The sequence below is a fragment of the Falco biarmicus genome, chromosome 6 (assembly GCF_023638135.1).
Source record: "Falco biarmicus isolate bFalBia1 chromosome 6, bFalBia1.pri, whole genome shotgun sequence".
NCBI classification, from domain to species: domain Eukaryota; kingdom Metazoa; phylum Chordata; class Aves; order Falconiformes; family Falconidae; genus Falco; species Falco biarmicus.
Genome location: NC_079293.1, coordinates 10,149,936 through 10,176,492, shown reverse-complemented (window position 1 = coordinate 10,176,492; position 26,557 = coordinate 10,149,936). Strand labels below are relative to the sequence as shown.

The following is a 26,557-nucleotide window of genomic DNA, read 5'->3' as shown; positions in this document are numbered from 1 at the left end:
AAGTAAAATTAAAGTTTACTGACCTAATGTTGAGATGGTGAGGCCAAGCCAGGGATCAGGAGAGGGAGCAGACAAACTGGGACAGATGAAGAGCAATAGCTGGAACCATGACTCTTGCTGCTTTGCCAGTGGAGGCTGCTGCCCCAGAGAATCCAGTTACCTGTGCATTATAGTTCTCCACAGCATCTAGAATGGCTTTCCAAGCCCCCGATGGAGGTGATGGAGGCATTTTGCTGTTCTAGGGGAAAGCGTAATTTGCCTGTGCCTCAAAGCTAACCTTATCTTTGTCTGAAGTTTTTTCATCTGCAGAGTCAACACTTTCCTGATAACCGTGGGAAACATGACTATCATGTATTTTTCATTTTAAAGGTTAAATTATACAGACTTTTCTACACCCAGACATATGTATGTACATACATTTTTGATATAAGTGTTTTTTCTTATTTATCTGGATGCCTCTAAAAAACCTTACTGTATGGATAAAACTGAATAAACAAAATAGGAAACAGGAATTTAAAAAAACTTTTTTACATTCATCAGACCTGTAAATATGTAAAATTCTTTAGCCATGGTATTTTTTGCTTGCAATAAATTATTTCATGATACTCTTGCTGCTATCACCCATATCTATCTGTAGAACCCAAAGTAATTTACCTTCCATGTTTTAAATACTGATTTTTTTTTTGTGTTTACTTGGGATTTCCTTTTTTTTTTGCTTGCCCCTTTGAATTTTTACTGTAATACCCTGTACAAAGCATGCCTTATCCTTAGGCATTTGTTGTTAGGTAGGATTTTTTTTTTCTTTGACGACCTTGAAGTCAGGTGCATCAGGATTTTCCTGAATTGGGCATTAGAAATGTAAATTTTGCACCTTTGATGGTCCAGAAAAATTTCTGTCACAACTGAAAGGAATGCTTACTGTACACATGGCTGTATGTGTGTGTAATAACAACTGGATCTTTCCTATTCTCTTAAGGAAAAATCTTTTGTGTCTTACCTTGTCCAGACAGACTATCTTGGTCAGCTTCCTTGAAAGGTGTTTCTGTTATATCAGGCAGTTCTTTCTTCTCTTCAGCTTCACTGTTCTCATCTCTGGCTTGCAGGAGATTAGGTGGAGTAAAGCTACCTGTGGTATCAGCTGCTGATGTGGTAGCCTGCTCCACTGGAGACTCATAGCCATCGGTGATTAAGTCATTGCTAGCAGAATCATCTGCTGGAGGAGGCAAATAGGAATCCTCTGATTCTGGAGGACTGCTAGTGCTACCCAGAGCACTGAAAGGCACTGTGAAACTTTGGTGGTCAGTTGCGATATCTTCTGCGTCTGGAGGAGATTTGACCTGAAATTGTTCTCTGGAGGGTTTGGTAGGGAACACAGGTTCAGATGAAACAAAATTATTAAACTCTTCAGGGGCACTGACCTCTCCACTTAGCACAGGAATTCCAGTTGTAAATTCATTGATCAAAATGTCTCTGGTTTGGTCCACTGTTGCTGCGCTGGGGTAACCTAGTGGGAGTTCCACACTCACGGAGTCCTGAAAAAGTTTTTTAAAAGCAGCTTTCATTATTATGTTTAACTGTCATTGCTAAAAAGGCCAATAATCCTTAGCCACGGGAGCTTGCAAACAGCTTACTCAGCATGAAGTCATGGGACATATAAAATGTTTGGCATGTGCATGTGATCCTAATCATATTGCCTGTAATTTTAAAAATGGTCAAAGAAAGATGAATTTAACTATCCCTGTCAATAGCTCTCCTTCTGACATTGAAAAGTACTACTGAATTGGTAAGGCATTGTTTACTTTGTAATTAAAACTGGAAAAGGTAATCAAGCAGCAGCATTAACCTGTAAATGCTCTGAACAGTATCTCTGTTGCCGTATAACAGTACAAAATTAATCCTTACAGCATTTATAAAAGGCAGTTATGTATTTTAGCGTAAGAGCCTTTGTCTGTATATCTATGTACACCTTAACACTGCTTAATTTTATTTCTTATGGAGAAATAAATAAATAAATGTAACAACCAGTGTAGACTTACCAAATCAGGGCCTTCCAGAGGAATAGTTACCATGGCCTGGATATCATTATCAAAATCACTAGGTGGTATAATAGATTCTGGTAGGGAAAAAAAGAAAAAAGAGAGAGCACACAATATTTCAGCAGTGGCACACTGAAAACTGCTCAAAGCTCATAAACTCAGTAAAAACCAGTATTAAAGCTATTCTCCACCAAAAAACCCCAACTTTAAAAAAAAACCATGTTAAGAAGAAAGGCATACATTTCTATCTAAACCAGCAATTGTGAGGAAAACAGGAATTTTATATGCATTATTCTTTGTCCCTTTTATTTAGTATAAATGGGATAGGTCTGCAGACAGCTGAACAATGGATGAACGCTTATAACCAGCTGAAGTATGAACCACTCAGTTAAATTTGCATGGGCTGTGATGACTCATTATATTGTGTTTACCCAGAGTCCACACCATTGTTACTTTTGAGAATTTTGACTTTGGTGCCCAGATGCTCCCTTCAGCCCCTCAGAGGAGCTTTTTAAATATATCTGCATGCAAACTGTTTTTCTAAAACTGGTTATTAAAAATAAATAGTTGGAAAAAGTTGATTACAACAATTATTGTTATTCTATTCTATATCAATGAAACTTTTTCTTGGGACTTTAATCTACATTAAAATATGTCCTTTTATTCTTACAGAGAGTATTAGTTCATCTAAATGTATTTTTTTTTGAAACAAAATGTTGCTATTCGAAAATGAAACACTGCAGCTAAAGTACTTTGTGTGTTTTAAGATTGTTTTGGTAAATATATAAAAGAAAAAATATTCTAAGTTATTTTCCCCCTTTTTAACTTACTTCCCCAAAACCAGGGCTATTCTAGCTTTGAAAAGATCATTGATGGACTAGAAGGGGATATTTATCAGGTGGTTTACTGAACAGGCTGCAGCCCTTCAGCCTTCTGCTGGAGGTCTTCACACCTAGCTTGTCATCTACACTCCCTCTGTGTTTCAGAGAGCAAAATGCACCTCTACAGTGTGTTTCACACCACCAATTTTAGATGGGATCAAATGCTTTTTAAGGTGTCCACTCTCTGATATCACTATGAGCTTAGATGGCTTGCTTACAATCGACACAGCTTTCAGAAAGCTAAATTTATGTTAAAGGAAGCCCTCACTTTTTGTCATATTAGAGAAATGAGACTGTCCATACTGGGGAATTAAAAAGATACAGTGAATATTCATAGTCTTCTCCCCACCCCCCTTATTTGTCTTAACGTGCAAAATATCCAGCTTTTCTAAACAAAGAACCAAGGAAAATAGATCCTCCAACATGACTGGCAGTTAGGCTGTATAGCTATAAAATTTAACTCAGATCTGTGCATCCTTTGGGTGCTATGCAACACTTTGGAGAATGGGACACATCAAATGAAAACGATCTGTTAGAGAGGCAAAGGAGACCTTACTGAAATTGCATCAGTTTGAAAGGGCAAGGTTCAGACCTGTGCCTGGCACTGGCCTGCCCACTGACCATCAGTAAACTGAAGTGTTCCGAGGTCCATTGGCAGAGACTGGTCTTCATGGAGTGCTATGGCAACAAGTTGCTGAAGGTCTGTTACTGTGAGTTTAGTTCCTGATATTTCCCTCTCTTCCTTTGGAGAAAGTGGAATTTTCTCATTTTCAACCTTATTAGATCCAATAGTTGAAATGTCATCTGGTGTGCTTTTGGTTTCTGAGCCATCTCTCTCAAAGTTTACCACATATCGTGCTATAGTGCTGCTTGATCTGCAAAGGGAAGATGCAAAAATGCCCCGTGCAGCAAAATTAGTTACTGGCTGAGGACTGATTTTACAAACAAACAAAAATATATGCAACCACAACTTATTAACTTCTGTAAAAATAATGCAGATATACTTCTTTCTAATGAGACTGTCACTTTTGCTATACCTAAACCTTTTTTTCTCTATGCAAAATTTTTAATAAAAATTCTAATATTGAAGAAAATTATAAAAATGGTCTAAAATAATTCAGTTTAATCTGACTACTCAGAGACCTGTAGAACTGGTAATATAGTTTGAAGTTGTTGACTATTCGTTCAAATAGTCCTTCAGGAGTGTTACTAGAAGCCATAACCACCTATTAATTATGCAGAAACCAATGAAAAAGGATTAGACATTTCATAAAACTAAGGATAAACAAAAATTATATCACATCTGGTGCAATTTTTTGCTCTTTTTTGAAGAATAGCATGAAAGTTAGTTAATATGGCAAGCAAATAACTTTTCATAATGGGTATCTTTTCCAAGTCCAAATGAATGTGTATAGGTTCTCCCTAGATGTACTCGTTTAAGAGAAATCTCGAATTTTCACCATTATGAATACAATATTTTTCATAGATGCTAAATTCACCTAGTTAAAATGAAAAATAGAGTACATTGTAAAATATTTGTAGTCCTCTATGTTGCTTTTTATAACATCAAATAACTGGAGAGAGAGGAATTTCACTTTATCTGGTATGTGCTACAGATTTACATTTATATGACATTGCAAGAATTCAGGAAAAGCGTTAGACAGTTCTTCCTTTTAAACTACAAGTAAAAGAGAAATTCTGGGAAATGCTAGACAAATTATTCCCCAGCAACACTTTTAAGCAACAACAGACTCTGTAGCTGTTTGTATTACCAGTCAAAAGCTCCCTGCATTTAATCAGGCTAGTAACTGGTCTCTTTGCCGTTCTATCTGGCCTGATAATGGAGATAACAAAACAAAACAAATACATAATAATTGAAGATAATGTGTATACGGGAATACAGTTAGGAAACAGCAGATCAAAAATGAAACTTTAAATATGAAGTTCCCCTATTCTTTCTTCACTTTCAGTTTATGACTAATAGAGAACTTTAGTCGTCTGGATGTGAATTTTCTTAGGTCAAACAATTTTCTTTTCTTCAGAGAGATCCTGACAATAGTTGATTACATGAACCTTTCAGGATAAGGTAAAAGCTGTCCCTGTTGCTTTATATCTCAGATTTTACACTTAGGCAGAACACAAATCAATTCACTTTGTCACATCAAGATAAAGAACATTTATTGATGTATCTATCTACACCTAATAGTCTATAAAATGATTAATCTTAATTATAAATTACAAATTACCCATCTTTCTCCTTCTTCTGTCTTCATTTCATCACAGAAGAAAGGGTGTGATAAAGGATTGCAAAAGAAAGAAAAACAAAGATTCATGAATACTAGTAAATCAGTCAGTTATACATCAAAAACACCTTTTACCAATTTATCTTATCTTCCGTGTGTAATCTATAATTTTTATCTCTGTGTGGAAATGACAGCCTACTCTCCATCATTTCACTTTTTCCCTTCCAAACAATGGGAATCTCCATGATCTGAGCGGGGAAACAGAAATTTTACTTTACCTTGATAGTTTGAAATATTTGCTTTCCTATTTCCCACTACAAATGGTGCAATCTGAGCACTGTCATTGCTAATCTGTATCTTTATGGTGGCAATGAACACCCACATGAATTTATGTCTTTTTTCCTGCTCTTTATTCCCTTTCAAATTTATATTATTTCTTACTATTAATAATTAGCTTTCCCCTTGATTCTTTACATAATGTGCTCTTATCTACAGAAGAAAAAACATATCAAATACTCAGATTTTGATCCCTCTCCTTCCCCTGCAGATTCTCCATTGAAAAGACACGCAGTAGCTTGCATTAGTAGTAAGCATACAAAGAAGCTAAACTGAAAAAAAATGGCAAGACAGAACACAAATTTGTAGAAAAAAATGAAATATTTTTAATTGTTTGGAACACCTGGGAAACACCTACTGGCTAAATTTTATATATGTGAACATGTAGCCTCCTGCAACCTTCTCTTGCCAAGGCACCTTCACTTAGATCTAATTCATAGATCAATGAAGGGCACAGGATCCACACACAGAAAAGTAGCCACCTAAATAATCATACTCCTAACTCTCTTCACCTTGTCATTTAAGTAAGTCCTTAATACAATGTTGCTAGCAAACAATTTCAAAGGATTTATTGATTACTTGACCCCTCAGGGAATCAAAGCTACTTCTGCTTAGTAATTCAAAACCTCATAGTCTCACGTGGGGTGTGTTTGCACTTCTCTCCATACTGTCTCTGTTGCTCCCAGAAAACTATTTCCTGTATATAGTGATAAACACCCCACTATTCTATAGGTCTCTTCGTGTTGGAGGGAAAGAAAGGAGAATTCTAGTAGCCAGCAGAAAAATTAGCCCCATTTTCTTACTTACTTAAATCCTAATACGTGGATTTCTTTGAATCCTGGAAGTTTCTCAAATATTTTTTGCATCTATAGAAAACCATAAAATCATTAATTCAGTGCAAGTTCTACAGCTAAAAGGAAAGCACAGGTTGACTACCTAAACAATACTTTTCATATTTCAGAAACAGCTTTAGAAAACAGTCCTCTTTGTGGTATCATCATTGCTCAACTTAAACACAATATTTGGTTTGCATATGCTGTCTTTATTACCTGTTAATAGGGAAAATGAAGTACAAAGTACAGCTTTTTTTAGTAATGTAATTATGTAAATCAGTGATAATCTAGTTCATGAGTGAATCAAACAACACAAATTAAATGATTTTCTCACTTTCAGCAGTTTTGGTCCATGAATAATTTTTTGATACAAGTCACCTTAACTGTAAATCGCTAGTTTTTTAGAAATATTAATCAGATGCAGATGGAGTTAGATTATTTGACAAATAATTTATAAACAGTTTTAACTATCTTGTACAAATAAAACAACTTCATATATTTTTAATTCTAATGTAAACAAATGTAGAATTTCATGGTTTTGAAAAGAAGAGACAGTATGAAGAATTAAAAATGAACAGAAAAGGTGAAGCCTCTGTATAGACTTTAGGATAAGTGGTTTTACCATTAACTCAAGAATTAAGAGTGTTTTGAGATCCAGCTGACTGATATTTTAGTCTTTCACAATTAGCAACATTTATATAGCTATGTGAAATAAAATATTTTCTGTACATCTACTATGTCAGAGGAAAGGGATTTTTTTTTTAGGCACACAGTTCCATAGTTCCTTTCTGATTCACTTCCTGGTCCTGTTAAGTACCAGGCAACACATCATCTTTCATCTGCAAGCACAGCCTGTGGAGTTGAGGGATTTTAGCACATGAAAAGAAGTGAAAGAGCCTTTTGAGGAATCAGGTCCTTTTAATTCAGCATATCACTGAAAAAGTATATAAACTAATGTGGCAATCTTTCCTCTTCCTTAGCTATATCATTCTGTACAAATACAGCATAAATTTGAAACTGATTCATTCGTGTATGAGAGTTTGTCAGAACCGGCAGGGAATGGGTGATCAGACTCACAGCTTTCTCTGCATCTCTAATGTAGGTCAAGTGAAGAAGAGTAGCAGAAGATCAGCATGTTATCACAATATCAGGTATCAGACACACTGTATAAGCCTAGATGTCTTTTCCATCAGAGCAAGCACAAAAGAAGATAATGTCTAGAGCAGGAAATGGCCTGCCATCTACACTCCTCTTGCTCATTTCTCACAGGAGGACAGTAGGAAAGGAACTGAACTAAATCATTTTAAGCTTGGTCTAACTTAGCAAAAGTAGTGCAGAAGTAGCAATTAGACTGTGGGGAGATTCTAAATGTCATCCATGTGACTAATGCTCACTGGAAGTAACAGACACTAAGGGCCTAAATCATGAGGATGCAATTTATTTTCCTAAACTTGGGCAAACACTGTAATTTTAGATGCCTTATGGTTGTCATCTGCTCAGTTGCTGCTTCTGAAGAGTACAACTCTCATATTTGAGAGGCCCTTGCAGATTTTTGGATAACCTGGGACACCTAAAATGGCACCAGATATCCAAGTTTAGGTAACTGAATCCCCCTTTAGCCATGCTATGCCAGCTGACTGTTGGCATGGGCTCTGTTCAGTCTTTTCTTGGTTTGCTTTATATCATAACGAAGCTGATGCTTTCTTTTCACTGTATGCATGTATGTAGCTTTCTGTTTCCTACTTTCACCAAATGAATCTCAATTTACTGAGTAGTGTGAGCATCTGAATCTGCATTCCATTTCTCATGTGATTTTAAATGTATGTTGTGGTATACAGATGTACTTCTGAATATTTGCAGTGTAATGCCTGCTGTAACTGCTCTCTTACCATGTCCTGGAATGAATTACAAACTGAACTTGGAACTCCACAGCCTTAACCTTTGCAAAGGCTTCTCTGGAATTTGTACAGGAGCTCCTGTATCTGGACAGAGGTTTAATTCTGAATCTAACCTCCTCACTCTCACCTTCTGAGTGCACTTGTTAAACTGTCTTGTATCAAGATTACCCTCTGCCTCCTCCATCATCTGTCTTTGGAGGAAAGCACATCAGCTTTTTTTCATGGTACTGCACTACAAATAATTTTCTATTCAACACTGCATGTCAAGAACAGCTTCGGATTCATTAAAGCAACAGATAAAACTTGGTGAAAATGGAAAATAGCAATCAAGAAACTTTGCATTTCTCCCCATCCAACTGATGAAATAACTTAGAAGTCAGATTGCTGAATTACATCATTACATGTGTAATAAACAAAGTCTGCAGGCAGTTCAGTTTAAGAATAATACTGGAATTCTCCAGAGAAGCCACTTTTTATTAGCTCTGCCAACACATCCTTCACCATTTTTCTGTGCATATCCGAAACTGAACCAGGATAGTGAAACAGCTTGCACTAAGGAATGATCATGAAACTGATGAGAAGCTTTATTGCTAAGAGAATCTTTTGGGAACCTCAAGTCATTAACAGCTATCTATTAAATTGATAGCTGAACATTCAGTTAATATTATTGATTATATGAAAACACTGCAGATGTTCCAGTTCTTACAGAGACTATGGTAATGCACAAAAAAATGACTGTAAGTCCTTTCAAGAATAGTTCAGACAACAGTAGCTAATGACTATTAACATTTATATTACATTTCTCATTAGATTTATTACAGAAATTAAATTACGACAAAGTACTGTCCCTGAATTCCTGATTAAGCCCGAATTATATTCCCAAAGTTATTCTGCTCATCAGTTGTCTGAGGCTCTACTGCTGACGTGGCCTAAATGAAGGGAAAAGCTGACTATACATGAAGGAAAACTGAAGGTCTTGAGACAATCAGAATTATCTCTTTCTGTTTCATGGTGAAGGTATTTTCATAGTATGAATCTCACCCAAGGTACAAAGCCAATATTCACTCAGCCTCCTTACCTGTAGCTGAAATTTGGCAGCTAGTTGTTGGTACTGTGGGGAGTTGGGATCACTAAGTTCAGGTGTGTACTCCTGGTCAGTGAGAGTGACACTGAATTCTACCATTTGCTCCACAGGCAATTCTGGGACTGTGTTTGTTCCCAGCTCCTGGAAAAGAAAAGGAGAGTGAAAAAAGGGGAGAACCAAAACTAAGTGATTTCCCCCCCACATTTCAATATTTAGTAGGTAGAACGGTTGCCTTTTAAACTCACCCCCAAAATACCATTCTGAGCCATGCCCTACATAAGTCAAGGGTTCCTAGCCACATCTGTTGACTTAATTCTTCTGCCTTGCAAACAAGTTTCTATTACTGTGACTTGAGAATTGCCTTTGATATGTATAAATGAAGAGAATCAAACCATTTCTTGCACAGAGTGATACCAAGTCTTCTTATTTCCATTATCATTAAAGTCTTATAGCTTTAGTTGCCATTTTGGAGGAAAGTGTGTGACATGAAGCAGAGTGGCAGGTAAATGGTAAAGGCTAATTGGTATTCTACCCTCAATAAACCCATGGTCAACCAGAGCAGAGTGCCAGATGCTCTGTTACTGTTTTGTGTTCAGACATTCGCATTTGGTTTTTCCTGATAATAAAGTAGGATTAGCCCTACCTGTGTAACACCTTTCCTGTACAGTGGACTTCACTGCTATTAAAAGCACTTTTCGTTTGCTGTTTCCTAACACTATTTGCAGTTTTGGTCTATGCTTAAGAATTTTTTCCTTTAATAATACTAAACTCCAAAAGCCAATTCATTTGTAGGGTACAGCGTGCTGGCCACGAGCAGGATAGCCAGTATGGGTGCATTCAGAAAGATTTCCTAATTCATCCTAGATACAAAATTACACATTTGCTAATTTTAAGATCAGAATGTATCTCTCGTCCCTTATTCACAAGCAGACCTAGACTTCAAATTTCAAGTCTTGGAACACAAGTACCTGAAGAGGTGATGCATAGAAGACACCCAGGAAACTCCTGCCTTCTGCCAATCTCTCAGTCCTTCTTCAAAAATCTTGTTACTAACGTTAACACATACAATGCCTACATTCCACTGCCAATGTGTTTTATTACACAAAAAAGGCTTTGGTTTTTTTCTGCATAAAACTTTTCAGGGTTCTGTAAAGTTTGTCTGTTAAAAATACAAAGATTTTGGAACACAGAACAAGTTTTTCTTTACTGCAAGTACTGCACATACATTGCATGTTTATACTTATTAGCAATACTTACATATTCTGTATTCTTTAAACAGTTTTTAATATTTTTATTTGCTCAAAGATGATTCTACTCTCAGCCAGGATTTTTCTATCTTTGATAAACAAACAGAAGAACAAGGTAATGATCAAGAAAAGACTGTCCTAAAAGAGCAGCAACCTCATCAGCCTGGGATTTCCACTTCTGCTGCCAGGTGGGTTGGCACGAGGCTGCTAGAGGCATCTATCACATACATAACACCTAGGTTTGCTAACTTCCAAGAAAAAGCAGAACAAGAAATATGTGCAATTACAGTGTGTCAGTAATACAGAAAATACTTTAATATAATAACGAATGAGCAAACTCAGGGAACACTTTCTGCACCCATTGATTCTGCATAACTCAGCTCTGCTAAGTCATTACTTAGGATGCCTCACTTTTAGAGGAACATATGTTTTGTGTTGTATATAAAAATATGGCTCATCAGCTAGAGAAAGAGCATTCTGTAATGCTCTAACCCATAAACAGAAGATTAAGGAATATGCACTTTATGCATAGCTGCCCTACGACTTTTGAGGAGCCAGCCCTTAGGGAGCTGGTCACTAAGGACTGGGTCGAGAAGGAACGAGGAGACCTATAACAGAGGAAGTGGTTAATGCCAGTCTCCTGGTACATCTCCAACATCACAAATAAGTGATTTCCAAACCACTTTTTACCTCATATTTTATCTGCTTTTTCACTCCAGCAGCTATGATACAGATAGGAAATACACTGTTAAGACTATTCAGATTATTTTGCTTTCTCAAATCCTGAGGATGTAATAATTACATTACATAATAGTAAAAATAGCATTCATCTGGGATCCCTCAGGTGCAATTCCTGGGCTGGAGCTGAGAAGCTTGCAGAGAACAGTAGTGGTTTGCCAGGGGTGTGATGGCCGAGGCTTCAGCTGGCATTTCTGCCCTCAAATTCTTGGCAGCAGCGGCACCGAGACCTTAAGTTCACTGAAGTGGGGAGGACACTGCATAAGCCTCTTCCTACAGCCAGCATGCACAAACAACAAAAAAATCAGCCAGACTGGCTTTTTCAGGAGCTGCTCTAGAAGGGCAAACTTTTCAGAAACTGAAAAAAAAAAATCTCAGAGTAAAGTAGAGGGGAAATGCAAGGCACCAGCTCCCACCTGGGGCTCCTCAGCAGTCGGGTTCACCCTGGGCCCTTGTGAGGCCTTGGTCTCCCTCCAAAGGGAGGTTCCAGAAGGTTCCCTGAAGCCACACAGCTGGATCAAGATGAGAACTCCCACCTTGCCACCCCCAGGCACAACAAGCCCGGGCAGGGAACGTAACAGACCCTCCTCCCTCCTGCCCCCACCTCAGGGGCAACCTGCAGCAGCTGCTGTGAACCTGCAGGGGAGGGGCTGCCCCTGCTGCCATGCTGCACGGCTGCTCTGAGGGGACATCTGTGGGGTTCCCCTGTCTGGCTGCTGGCAAGAAGGTCTGGTCCTATCACCTGTGTGGAAAGCTCAGAAGGTACGCGTTTTTACATTATTTAATGAAGAACAAGGTTACAAAGTAGTGCAAAACAGGCAATGGACCTCTCAGAGGAGTGAAGGCTCTGCCTAAAAGCTGGTTGGCATGGTTTTATACTTTCTAACATGTTTGCAAGAAACATCACGCACTATTCCAGTACAGGACAGATGCTAATGAAACTTCAGTCCTGCTAGCAGTAACAGAGTGGACAGCTTGTGGTTTATAACCACTAAGTGTTTATAAGGTTTCCCCTTCTTTTCTGCTGGCTGAGCTCCAAAAGAACATGTGGGTGAAAAAAATGGGATAGCAAAACAGGTGGCCCTCACCTTTATAGGAGTCTTCGTGTCGTTAACAATTTCGTTGAGCAGCGTGCCATTAGGTACTGGTGCATATGGAGAGAGGGATGTGCCAGGGGAACCTGCGAGGGTTTAAAGTAAAATCAGGCAAGAACAGGTTTGCACACCAACAATTTATGGCATGGGTAAAGCTGCTGCTTTTATATGCAATAGATGGCCTTTCCAGCTCAAAACATCAGTAGCATCCATGTGTGTGACTGAAGGCAAAGATGGCACTGACTATGCATCAATGAAACTGGGTGAATTAAATAAGAATATTAGATAATTTCCTGTCATATTGCATTATATATCATCAAATGTCTAAGCTTGATGTTGCTAATTCAGATCTTTGTCTCAATGGTAGCCACCTTTAGGGCTCAGTGTAAAGTAACAAGAGGCTTTGACAGAGTTTTCTAGCTAGAGGTAAAATTACCATGCTGGAAGTCGCTATCAATAAGGTTCTGTCATATTTGGCCCTCATAAAGGTATGTGTGCAAGGTGTTTCCTCCTTGAACAAAAAAGCTCATTTTTAAAGATTTTTATTACTGCATAAATTTCTAGCATAATTTTAAAGAACTGTAGTACACAACAGTGTTAGAAGGTCTAAACAAAATAATCTTCTCAAATGTCTAGCATTGCTGTGAATTTATGGCTAAAGTAATTATTTTAATCCATCTGCTTATTTTGGCTAACACAATGCAGCAGCTGACACTGAATGTTTCATAACTGAAGCAAGATTAGTGCTACTATCTACAGGTGAAATTAGGAAAATGTATTTAAAGACCAAAACAAACTAGAATACTATACTTGAGTAGCAGACATGCTGTAAAGAAATAAAAAAATACTTCTTAGGTTATTTTGCTAAAGCATTTTCATTGTACTTCACTAAACTTGTCATGCTTCTACTGCATTCATTAAATTACAGCCTTCTAAGATCTATGGTTTTAGCAATTCTATTTAACGGGTAGGTGCACAGCAAGCAGATTTGGTTACCTGCAGAAACGGAAGGAACATCTTCCAGCTTTTTTCCACCTGTTTTCTCTGTCGATATTTCATCTTTCCTATCAATCAAATAGAAATGAGTGATTTAAGGATCAGCATGTTGTACCGGCAATGTCAAAGGTGTTAAAAAAAAAAAAAAAAAAAAAGTAGAAATGTCCCCTATATTAAGTGTACTTTAAATGAGAGAATTTACATCTAATGGAATATTTGATAAGCTAGTTAAGCAGGCAATGGAACAGTAGATGGTATTTTATATTCAACAGTTTATGTATTTCCCTTCCTCTCCTTCAATATGGTATTTGCTCTTACAATGAACAAAAATACTGATTTGATACATTCTTCTACCAAGGACTACCAATCCTGTCAAGTGTCTGCTCATGAGGTTTTATTACTGATTTTCTCCAAGCAATCAAAGTGATGGAGTCACAGCAATTTAATCGGTGCGCAGGTCTGCTTTTTCTCATTTCAAAGTCTATGAATGGTTGACCACTGACTAAAATGGAAGCAAGACTTCTTGTACGTTGTTAAACCAACTATTGTCTCCTTTGCTATAGCCTATCCTGTTAAGATGAGGGCTTTAGGCTGCTTCTGATTTTAGACCCAATGAATGTTTTATGGTTCCAAGGGTATTTCATATAGTCTGCTGTGAGGAGAGGATGGGTAGGCTTATTTTTCAGTTGTCAGCCTGCATTATAATGTTGTAAGGGCACTTCCAACAAATGAAAGTTTCAAATCAGGTTCCTGGATCAAGATTATTATGAATTATAGCAATGTTTATGTTTGGATCTGGATGTAATATTCATGGGTTAATGCCAACCATGGGGCCTGTGGCAGACAGCTGAAAACTCAAATAAAAATATTGTGGGTGTGATGTACAGATTGTCTGCCTTGCCTCACAGGATTTGTTTTTGTATTGTCGATATTATTTTCTGTTGTTTTACAGTCATGTGCTGATGAATAAATTTTGTAACTGCAACTGTTAGCTTGCCCAAAAAACAGAAGTCGTATGTATCTATAGGTACATTTTATAATAAATATGTTACAGATTCCTGCAGTTAAATCTACAGAATAATTTCTGCTCTGAAACCAAATTCTTATTCATTTGTAGCTTTTGGAAACATTTAGATTCTTAGGTAAGACTCTTCTAAGTGACAACTTGAAAATTTTCTTTTCTGAAACTGGGATGAATAATTTCAGTTCTTTCAGATTCCGAGTAGAGTGTGGAGACAAACAGTATAAAATAGAAAGCCCAACTGTGGAAATAAATGAGGATAGGTATTTCAACAGAAAATCTGAGGAATTCTATTATTAAAGGCAGTGCATGCAGGTGAAGTGCTTGTGAAAACTGATATGAGTGAAAGAAGTAAGAGCACTGCACATTTGCAGTGTGGTGTTAAGTGAGACAACATGAAACTTATAGCATAGACAGAAAAGATGACTGGGTGGCATTTCTATACAGGACCAACCTAAATATTTAATAACATAAATATAGAACATGAACAACCTCTGATTTACCACATCCTCTGCATGTCTTGTGTGGTGAGAACTAAAGTATATTTGAGAAGTTTTCACAATGTTAACTAATTATGTGTTGTGTCTTAAACTGCAGCCTGATCTCTCTACATGGCATCTACAGAAGATACAAAATGTTTCCCAAACCACACAGTAGTAAAGATGAAGCCCAGCAATGCATAATCGTGACTGCTTGTATTTCCAGCTAAAATACAAGTAATTTCATAGAATTTACTTCACCTTCTGAATTGTGATTAGGGAGAACTGTACTGTTCACAAAGAGCATAAGAACTCTGAGATCAGTCACTTGACTTACTGCCTTGCTGCTGCTGTTTGCACTAGACTGAGTAAAAAGACTTCACTTTGGACTTCCAGGGGAGTTTAATTAGGCCCTACATTATTAAATACATTTCTGAGAAAGAAGAACACTCAAAGTTCCCATGTCATAATGAACACAGATACGTACGCCCTCTGTGATCATGAGACAGTATACTTTAGGAATGGAAAAGATTATTTGCTACAGATGAAAATCTAAAAAAAATCGAAGGAAAAAAATAATACATCAATCAGAGAAACTGTGGATGGTGATTTGTCTGGCTGTACTGTATTATTTATGTGCAGAGAGACAGAGTTCAGTATTGTAATTTAGTCCTGCCATTCTCAGACTTCTGAGCATTGCCAGGAGCAATTTTTTCCCCAAGAGTTTATGGAATAAACCATCACATTACATATCATGATAGTGTTCACTTTAGCTTTCCCCTGTATTTTTAGTTAAGGCAAAGAGTTTTCATATTTTTGCCTAATGTAGCCTCCCAGATCAACTTTTGTTAAGCTCTCTCACTTGTCTGTTGAGAATTATAGTAATTGTGGGTGATCTTGTGTTACAGTTCCAGTCAACACCAGTATAACACAAAGCCGTGGCTCTGTCAGGGTTTTATGCTCACATTAATCTAAGAAGGCATTCTGTGGTGCCTCAAAGTGAATGGGCAAAATCTGGCCACCTTCATTATTTGTGATTCAATTACTGTGTACCATGACCTACAGTATACACAACTCTCACAGCACACACCAAATACACCACAGTTCTATCTGTTTATCTGTTCACATACATGCACATCTACACATATCTTTTTGAAAAAAAGGCAGTAACATCAAGTGGCAAGGATCTACTTGTGCTACTTACCTTTCCTGGAAGGTTCTATGTTTTACTCGCTGCGAAAAGATTAAGAAAAACAGCGTTTTACTAGTGGGTGTATCCAACCATTGAGCAGAAGCCTGTTAGCTCTTTCATTTACTGTGCTTTTATGTTTTCCTTCTAACACATGCCCCCTCCTCTTCCTGAGCAATACTTTGCCCTTACATAAGCAGATGGGGAGGGACTTGGAAGTCTCCCTCAGTTTTTCTAAGCAAATGTCAGTAATCCTTACCCGTTGGATTATTTCCAGGTGCTCTTGAGAATTGCTGAAATTTTTGCCAATGTCGAATATGCAGAAGGTTTCCCTCTGGCAGGCAGTTACCCAGTTCTGATATTCAGAAGTATCAGGAATCCGATCCAGAAAAATACGAAAGGCTTCCCACACAGCTTCCTGGCAGACTGAGTAAGAAGAAGGGGGCTGGGGATGGATGCTTTGTACCAACAAGTAAACTTGAAAGCCTTTTTAAAGTGACTTGGGATTTCAACATTTTACTGGCCTTAATAAACAAATCCAGCTTCTAGGTGTTTTTAGATTCTTACATCTTTTAGGTATTTTTGAGTTGACAGTCATTTATCTTTGTGCTAAAGGATTAACTGTCTTTAAGGACTGCTAATTTCTCTCATTTTAAAAGAGAGATTAATTTGTCCTGACATCAACATCATCATGAATAAGGAGAAAACACAAAGCACACTTCCTTCACCTCAAAAGCACATACAGACAAAGATACATACTGGATGTTATAGTAAGAGCAAACAGGGAGGCAGAGAAAAAAAATATCTAGCAGTCATATTTGCATAATGATAATTTTAACTGTATACAAAGGTTTTGTACATTAGTATGGTTCACTATGCATAAAGCAAGATAAACAGAACATATTCAAAATTTTGATGTTGCCCACATATATACAAAAATATTTTAATGGAAAAATACTTTTTAAATGCAGCAGACTGGTTTGATTATATTTCAAATTTTCAATGAAATCAGTCTTTTTAAAATCTTAAGGATATTCTGCAGCAGGTACCTGCTTTTGGGTTTCTTTAAGCACCACTGGAATAATTGAATTACTTAGTATAGGCAAAATTCCTTTAGAAAGAACATGATTTCCTTCCTCTCTGCACAACTGTATACAATCATTTGTTCAATGTTAAATACCTCTTCCATGGTGATGAATCACCCAGTTAAATGCCAGGCTACATCAGACAAGATTAACAGGTACTGTGGCTGCAGAGAGAACTGTAGTGTTCTGCATCATTTAGGGGAATTAAAGTGAACAAAAAGAGAATAAGACAGTGAGGGAGATTTTGAAAAGGCAGTATTCAGGAGTGGCTCTAAGGAAGCTTCACTCACTGGATGCAAACTGACTTTACATGAGATTATGTAAAATGCATAATATAATAATGGAGACTAATACTTTTACATATTCTGTTTGCTCTTTATGCAGGAAATATGTGAAGTTCAGCTTTAGTATGTTACGAAATACATTAGAATGCATATTTGGGTGTGGTGTCCAGCTTTTTGATCTGTTTTCTAGCAGTCAGAACTCTGTCAGCCATTTCTGGGAAAACTTGTAGAAGTTCTTGCTGCAAGGATGTTTCTCTCTAGCACTGTGAGTGAGGATCAGGACATGTACGAGTATGTGAGGGAGGGGAAAAAGGAGCAGCAGCAGCTAGGTTATAAAGTAACTGCTCAGAAATACTTTATAGAGTTTAATTTCTCTTTATGATCCTGATAACACAGGTCTTAAATATGTCTGCAGATGTGCATTTTTGAGAATTGCAGATGGCCAGGTGGGGCTACACTTCTGAGTGCATTTTTACCAACATCTTGCTGACGTGTCCTCTTTTTTTTTTTGAGGTTGAAACCATTTCTAAGAGACTTTGGAGGATAAACTATGTCCTCCTCCAAACAGCTACTGACTGCCTAAGTATACTAACATGCCTTTGGATTTCTGTTAAGATAGCAGCCTTTCCCCACACCCAAAACACTTGGGTTTCACTTAACCTGCTTTGCACAGCCTCACACTAAACATGGAATGAATTCTGGCTGCACCTGAGTCACGTTTAAAATGACTGAGTGGTCCAAAGAGATCCTCGAGCTAGCACAGAGCCAGCCGGGAAGTGCTGTTCTGTATGTACATTCCTGCTTAACTGCAGAAATGTCCACTTAGTGCTTTGGGTTTGTGTGGCAAAGTTTTGGTAACAGTGGTGCTACAGGGGTAGCTTCTGTGATAAGTTGATGAGAACTTCCCCCACATCCCATAGAGCCAATGCCAGTTGGTTCCAAGATGGACCCACTGGTGGCCAAGGCTGAGCCCATCATTGATGGTGGTAGCACTTTTGTGATAACATATTTAAGAAGGGGACAAAAAAACCCCCTGTGCAGCAGCAACTGCAGCTGGAGAAGAGAGAGGAGTAAGACTGTGTGCGAGAAACAACTATGTAAATACCAAGGTCAGTGAAGAGGAAGGGGGAGAAGGTGTTCCAAGTGCCAGAGCAGATATTCCCCTCCAGCCTGTGGTGAAGATCACAGTGATGCAGGCTGTCCCCCTGTAGCCCATGGATGCCCACAGTGGAGCAGGTATCCACCTGCAGCCCATGGAGGACCCTGTGCCAGAACAGCTGTGCCCAAAGGAGGCTGTGACCCTGTGGGAAGCCTGTGCTGGAGCAGGGTCCTGGCAGGACCTGTGGCCGCATGGAGAGTGGAGCCCAGGCTGGAGCAGGGTTGCTGGCAGGGCTTGTGACCCCATGGGGGACCCAGGCTGGAGCACTCTGTCCTGAAGGATGGCACCCCATGGTAGGGACTCATGCTGGAGCAGTTTGTGAAGAACTGCAGCCTGTGGGAAGGACTCGCACTGGAGCAGTTCATGAAGGACTGTCCCCATGGGAGGGACCCCACGCTAGAGCTGGGGCAGAGTGTGAGGACCCTGCCCCTGAGGGGGAAGGAGAGGCAGAGACAATGTGATGAACTGACCGCAACACCCATTCCCTGTACCCCTGTGTCTCTGTGGGGGAGGAGGCAGAGAAAATCCTGAGTAAATTTAAGCCTGGGAAGAAGGAAGAGGTGGGGGGAAGGTGTTTTAAGATTTGGTTTTATTTCTCATTACCCTACTCTGATTTGATTGGTAATAAATTATTCTCCCCCCCCCCCCCCCCCCCCCCCCCCAGTCAAGTCTGCTTTGCCTGTGATGTTAACTAGTGAGTGATTTCCTTGTCCTCATCTCAACCCATGAGCCTTTTGTTATAAATTCTCTCCCCTGTCTGGCTGAGCAGGGGGAGTGACAGAGCAGCTTTTGTGGGCACCTGGCATCCAGCCAGGGTCAACCCACCACACAGGTTGTCCTCTGCAGAGTCTTTGAACTCAGTTGTGTAGGATAACCAACATGGCTTGGTGGCTGCTAGAACTAATGTGTTTTCAACAAAGCCAGTTCTGTTTATCTCGTCTGTCGCTATACCTTCCCATTCATTGGTGACTGTCTCTGTCACTACTTGTTGATTCCGCTGGTATTGTTGGAGTCAACAAAGCCAACTGTAGGTTTGTCTTTCTGAAAATATAAAGTACACTCATTCAAAATAAAGGCACACACTTCAAAATGTTGTATAAAGTTAAATGCTTTTAGAGAAGGGGATTTTCAAACAAACTAGAAAAAACATTTTTAACAAAAACTTGCTAGCAATTTAAAAGCTGTTGCCTTTAGCATTTTACTTTGCAAAGTTCATTACTGTGAGATGGGACGTGTATTTTCAGTACTTGATACCTGCTTTGACTTAGAGGGAGATAATTATCTGCATTTATATAAAATATTGGTGCAATCTGTCTCTCTGGGTATGCTCTAAACTTGCTGTAGGTATGCACTCACCTAGCTGTGTAAGAGCACCTTAGTAATACCTCGGGAACAACCTGTCCTCCCAATAGAGCAACTGCATGTGGAACAGATGTGGTCAGATTAATAAAAAGGAACAGGCTGTCTTTTGAAGAGGTTTAATCTTTATGAGCTAGCAGTTAAGGCTACTTTCTATCATCTTTCACAATTCTCTAGCATGTTTTTCTGAGCAGTAATGACTGAATAAAGACTTATTATCTGATGAAAAATAGTCCGTTTACCAGGGTTTAGATAAACATGACACATGGCCAGTTGAGGAAGCAGCATAGCTGATTCCATGCATGCTCCCAGTTTGCCCCACATGAGGTGACTTAAACTATGGTGTGTTATTTCAGAGTTGGTATGGAGTCATAGTAGGCTCAGGTTATCCAATAGCAACTGACTGAGCTCCTGTATCTGAGCTGCTTTGTGCTGTGTGCTCGTTCCTGAAATTACAGAATATATACATGTATATGTCTGTATATATCTGTAAAAAAAAATAATAAAAATTGTGTAATTTTTCTTACGAAGCAGTAAAATTCTCTAGAGGACAGATATGATTCACAGTGTTGCTACAATGCTAAATGTGTCATGGAAACTGGAGAGTTGGAAGTGATCTAGACTGTAGATATGGAAAAGAATGGACCTAAAGGTACGCCTACAAAACAAAATGAAGGCAAGATCGTCCCACAGGTAGGCACAGGCTGTAAGACTCCAGTATGACTACCAAATTATCTTTTCATGGAGGTTTATACTATGGCTACAACTTCAAGGATAATGTTTGCATCCACACGTTTTCACTTCTAACTTTTTTTTTTTTTTCATTTATCACTTTCAGCAGGTAAATTAGCATGCTGAGGTGGGAAGGCAGAAGTGTTGGGTTCTGATCTTTCCTAGAAAGAAAGGTTATTTTGGTTTTAATGAAGGACATAGTAATGGAAAATGTGCAACTATTCAAGGGAGCAGAAGTACCTTTTTCTGAATGAGTGTACAAATTATTCAGCTGCAGTTGTTTTCTTGCTTACTTTTTGAGAAGTGCTCCAGCTTCAATTGAAGAACAGGATGACACCTACTCAGGGAGTTTTGTGAGTGTAGGACACTCTGCTGGGAAAGAGATGCAAGTGTAAACCTGCTTGTACTACAAGACTCGCAGAGCCCAATATCCCAGCTGATGTGCTGATCTCCAAAAAGGTTCTAGTATTGGCATCATCAGTTTTTAAATGAAAATGTCATCATTGCCATTCTTTGAGTTCCAGTCAATGATACAAGACTGTCCCAGGATATCTTGTTTTCAGCCTAATCTGGGACATGACCTGTGAGTTTTAGGGATTTTCAGGATTAATGAGCATTTAAGAAAGGCTTTTTGGATCAGCCTCTTTAACATATTTCAGAATTATGTCTAATACCCATTGGGTTGGAATTGAGTCCCACAATGGATACGAAATATGTATATATGTATAGGAATGGCTACAGACATTGGTGTAGTTTGCCCATGTTGCCTATAGCAAGTGGCTGCTGAAGTAAAATTTTTGCAGCTCTACTCCAGGTTTCATGACAGAAAGAAGTTGATGATTCCCTGAAAGAAAGCTGAGGAGCAGCCAAGTTACGTAATGGTTGGAAACCAGTATAGAGGACAAATAGATAAGCAAAGTTGATTTTAAAAGTAGAAGTTGCCTTAGATACTTGCATCCCAGAAGTGCTGACTAGGTTTTAGAATTAGCTGTAGACCACAATAAAATGCATTTTTCTAATACAAATTGGAACAAACATAGAATAAAACACTGGGAGAAGCAGAAGGAGGGAGAGGGGAAATACAAAATCCAGGGGGTTATTTGCACCGTGCTCTGTAGGGACCTAAAATTAGAGTGGTAAAACTCCAGGCTCTCTAAAGCCAAGGGAGGTAAAGAAATGGCGAGGGGGGGAGGAGTTAATTGGGAAAGGGCAGAAAAACCATTTTAAAGTTTTTAAAAATAAGACTAAGGTCTTTGCATAAGCTGCTGGCATGGAAAAACACCAAAAGGGCCGTTTGTAATGTTCCACTTCTGCCACAGACTTCATATAAATAGATACACCAACATGTGCAATGACCAATGAGTAGTTCCATTACTTGTCTTGAGCTTGTGGGATTAATTCTGAGTAGCGATGATGGTACTTGCTGCACTTTTGAGAAAGATGGTACATTTTTACACAGTAGCGCAACAATGATTTGGTCTTCACGTTCTGCCATGCTGGAACACTATGCAATCACACAGAGTTCATTAGTCCTTTGAATCCATTGTTTGATTCTGTTCTGGTAACTCTGTCTTGAACCATGCTGATGTACATGTAACATTTGATTATCTACGTAAAAATAAAGCATAAAGCAAATAGCCCAGAACTAAAGAACAAGATTCTGGAAAATTACTGTGTTTTCTCAATCTAAAGAAATACTTTCAAGGAGGAAGTACATGCTACAGTCATCATCTTACCTCTTAATCTATAGTAAGCTTGGTGACTGGCTAAAATTTGCTTCACTGATTCTTGTGGACAAACTTTCACACCAGTTGAGAAAAAGGATGACCTCTTTGTTCGGTGCTTTGCCATGTCAAATATTCGCCTTATAGTTGATATCCTGGACCTCTTTGTTGTCCTTTCTGTTTTGTCTGTCCCTGAGGCATCTGCAAGATGTTTGGCTTCACCACGGTTTATTTTATTAGGGATTTCTGGAAAAGATAAAAAGTAAGCGTGTACGTAAACATACATTGCATAAGCAATTTATGCCCATGGAAAAATGGGCATAAACCTGAGAATTCTTTGTGTTACATTATATTGGTGTCAATGCCCTGACTGAATTAATGTGCTGAGAAAAAATGTCCTGTGGTCACCTGGGGGAACTGGAACTCAAGAGACGCGGTAAGTAATTTCCTTACATCTCAACACATGATCCCAGGACACACAGGGTAAAAGTTTCAGAAGCCCTAAATCTTGTTTTCAAAAGTGACTTTGGGTTAGATTTGCAAAGGACACTTAAGTGCTTGACTTTGTGCTGCAGCATCTCATTTGTAAGCATATCACCCTGCAGGGAAATTTACAGTACAGTGATAAGTAATGGTCTGGAGCTTGGGGAAGGTGAAGCATATCTGTATCAGCTTACAGTGTAAAAAGGTGTCTATGCTAGTAGATAAGTAAAATGAGAAATAGTTGTACCTTGAACCTGCGCTCTTTGAAGACATTCTTATCTTTCCTTTGAATGTTAAGGCACATCCTCCTTCACATCAGGTTCATAGTCTTGAACCCATCCCAAGAACTGGACCTTGAAATACTTTCTTTCAAAAGCTGAACAGGAGGTTGATTGTCTTTGGGGAAAGAAAGAGCTGTTTCCAGTCTCCCTCTTTTACTCCACAGTGCACTTCTGTATCCTTCCCTCATAAACTGAAGAACTATTCAGAACAGACTGCAATTATGTTTCTTTGCCACTGGATGATAGGTGTTGTGAATGCTCTGGCATTGTATCTCAATAGATCTTTAACTATTCCTGGCAAAGTGGAACAGCTACAGTAGGAAAAAGTGAAATCAGTGAGTGGGAGTTGAAGGTCTAGGCTTAAGTTTTACTTATGGAGCTATTCAGTTATGAAAAGTGGAAATGCTTCTAGGGTGTCAAAATACCCTTAAGCATAGGAACCCCCATCTTAAAAGGCACGCAAAAATTCAGGACACATCCGGTTCCACTTTCTAAGTATTTGTGATACAGTATTATGTGACATAGCAGCTAAATTTAACGTAAAAATATTAATGATAAAAATAGCATATAAGATACACATTTAAATGAGCTGAAATACAGCATTTTGCAGGATCATGTGACAGGAGCAATTAGTATCTTTTATATTATCTTCCAAAATTTTACATACATATTAATAAAGATGTTAATGTTAATCTGGAAATATCTTTTTTTGGGTTGCATTTTCATACTTTTGATACAGTTTTTACAGATGAAAAATAAAGAAAAATGTAAACAATACAAGACATTTTGAAAGAAAAGTGTAAAATTTGTAGATAATTGGACAACCTAAAGGAAGAAAATGTAGGAAAGACATGGCATATGCATACCTGAATGCTGATGAATCAACTGAAAAAATTACTTTGAAGAATGGTTAAAAAACTTGTAAAAGAAGAGTAAAAGGAAAAAATAGCGTTCAAAAGGATCAAGTTCAATGAGAGTAATGCTATCAAAAAAGTAAGAGTAAAAAAGTATCATTTTGCTGGAGAAAGAAGAAATGTCATGCTGCATATAGGAAACACTATCATGTTCTTAGGCAAATCAAGAGAAAATAAGGAAGGTAAAACCACATTATCTCAACAGTTTTGAACTGTGTTAATTAAATGTTTGAAGAACAGTGGGCAGATAAATGATAAGAGAAAAGTAATTGAAAAGCATGCTGTTACAAAAAGAATAGTATTTGAAGTAAAGAGTGGGAAAAGTTCTACCATATATGTCAGTATACATATATTTCTGTGTATCTATGTGTATGTCTCAGTTCTTAACTTCAGAATGAACATCCAAGGCTTACTGTGTAGATATCATACTAATGACATACATATTATGAGTTAGCTAGTACTCTGATACGGAGAAAAGTCAACTGTTTGATTATGGTGAATATTTTATGAAAGACAGGAAGTTATACAATGAAGGCAACAGTTTGTGTTGTACAAAAACACTAAGGTGATTGTTATTTCTGTGCAAAGCAAGCCAGAGGCAGCAGCCTGTAGACCTGTAACTAATAGTTGCAAGGCAATTTAAAATGATTATGCAGTCATATAATGTTAAATTAAATTAAATGGAAGTAATTTTCCCACATATAATGTTAGATCGTGAGCCATAAACTGCATAAAAGGAATTTCCCCTGTGAAAACATGGCTCTGGGTCCATCAGAAACCACAAGTGGCCAAACACTGAGTCAGCAGAGACACTGGATTATTTGAATGATATACGTATGGGGTGAGAGCAGAAGATCCAATGCTATTGACATCTCAAAACAGACTCCTGAAATCCTCTAGAAGAAAACACCAAAAATCTACATGGAAAATAGCCAGTTAAAAATCTATTACCTTTTACAAGGTATATTAACTATAATAGACCAGCTGCCCAGGCAGACTGACCAACTGGGGCAAAGGATTTTGTCAGTAAGCTCTTTGATAGCTTTTGTATAGAGCAGAGGCTTTTCTTCAAGGATTTGCTTCTTCACCAGGATTTACCCCAAGTCATTAACTTGAATTAAGAATTACACTATTCATAAGAATGACAAAGGAGATTCTTATCAAATGATTGTTGTAATGATTTCAAACTTTCTGTGTTAGGGTCACTGTTTGGACTTTTTGGTCGGAGAAAGTGACCATACATGATCTACTTCCAGTTATTACTGTTCTGCTAGCCTGTTCAGGCCAGGTTTTCTCTTTTCATCCCTTGCCTTCAATTTCCACTTTTTTGTGGGAGGGATTTGTTCTTAAGTATGCTTACTGTAATAGGTTTAATTTCATTTATACCTTCTGGTTAGTAAATTTCCCTTACTAGAGTAACTTCTATTATCATCAGTTCTTGAAATCACTTTTTTACTGAACTTAAGCAAAATTTGAGTTGGAGAAAGTATCAGCCCCTCTCTCCACATGATTGTGCAATACTTATTTCCTAATATTTACTGAATGTGAGTGGGAGAAAACCTGTCTTCTGGTACAAACATTATTTGTTTGTAATTCTTCAGACCTATGATTTCCCCTGTGTCTCCCAAATGGTTCAGCCATATACTTTACTATAATATGCCTTCATCTACAGCTTTTTAGGTGCTTTGTTTTCAGTGTCCTGGGTTGAAAAAATTATCTAAAAAGACCTGTACTATTATGACATTGAACTCATGTATATTAGCTGATCCCTTTTTTTTTTTTACCATGCAACATAGTAATTGAGTAAACTGGAGTGGTGCAAAATTTACAGGTGTAAAAAAAAAAAAAACGAATTGTTTGATCATGAAAAAAAAATTCCCCAATAATATTAGGCTGTTTTACTTTTCTTAAAATAAGCAATTCTTGTAATTTTTTTTGTTCTTGTTCTCTTTTCTGAAACAAGCATATGCAACTAATAGATTTAGCGTAATAGATTGTTTGCCCAATTTGACTTTTTTTTTAAATTTAACTCTATTTTTTTACAAAGGTGATTGTTTCAGTTTTGGCTTTAATAGGTATGTCTAAGATTTTTTGTTTTCTTTGACAGTTCTAGGGAAGAAGGGCAGATAAGTGCAAAGTCTGGTAAAATTTTATTGTACTTTAGCTTAATCTCCAAGGTGCCTTAAAACAAGATTTAACTCTTCTTTATTCTCACATGAAAGAATCTGCATTGTTGTCCCCATTTTCCAGGTGGCATAGTTGAGGAAAAAAGTTGAGATAGTTTTACCAAGGTGATCTACAGAGTCACTGTCAGCCATTATTAAAATGTGGAGTTCCTGACCTCTAGTCCTGAACTTAGGCAAATAGAACAAAAGATTTTCAAAATATGATAAAGCAATTTTCAAAGTATGGTACAGCAATAATATTCATACGGGACCTAATCAAAGTGCTTTGACATCCA

General features: G+C 37.9%; 1 protein-coding gene across 2 annotated transcripts in view; it reads right to left on the bottom strand.

Annotated features, from left to right (window-relative positions):
* Positions 1 to 26,557, bottom strand: part of IMPG1 (interphotoreceptor matrix proteoglycan 1) — a 66,839-nt gene that overhangs the window by 31,602 nt on the left and 8,680 nt on the right. For both annotated transcript variants that reach the window (XM_056344631.1, XM_056344632.1), the window contains exons 2-12: positions 22,431 to 22,664; positions 16,335 to 16,501; positions 16,091 to 16,119; positions 13,387 to 13,454; positions 12,385 to 12,476; positions 9,306 to 9,452; positions 6,304 to 6,362; positions 5,164 to 5,184; positions 3,539 to 3,792; positions 2,037 to 2,113; positions 998 to 1,532 (exon numbers count right to left, since the gene is read on the bottom strand). In XM_056344631.1, the coding sequence (XP_056200606.1) occupies positions 998 to 1,532; positions 2,037 to 2,113; positions 3,539 to 3,792; positions 5,164 to 5,184; positions 6,304 to 6,362; positions 9,306 to 9,452; positions 12,385 to 12,476; positions 13,387 to 13,454; positions 16,091 to 16,119; positions 16,335 to 16,501; positions 22,431 to 22,664 (1,683 nt within the window). The remainder of the gene's footprint in view (positions 1 to 997; positions 1,533 to 2,036; positions 2,114 to 3,538; positions 3,793 to 5,163; positions 5,185 to 6,303; positions 6,363 to 9,305; positions 9,453 to 12,384; positions 12,477 to 13,386; positions 13,455 to 16,090; positions 16,120 to 16,334; positions 16,502 to 22,430; positions 22,665 to 26,557) is intronic.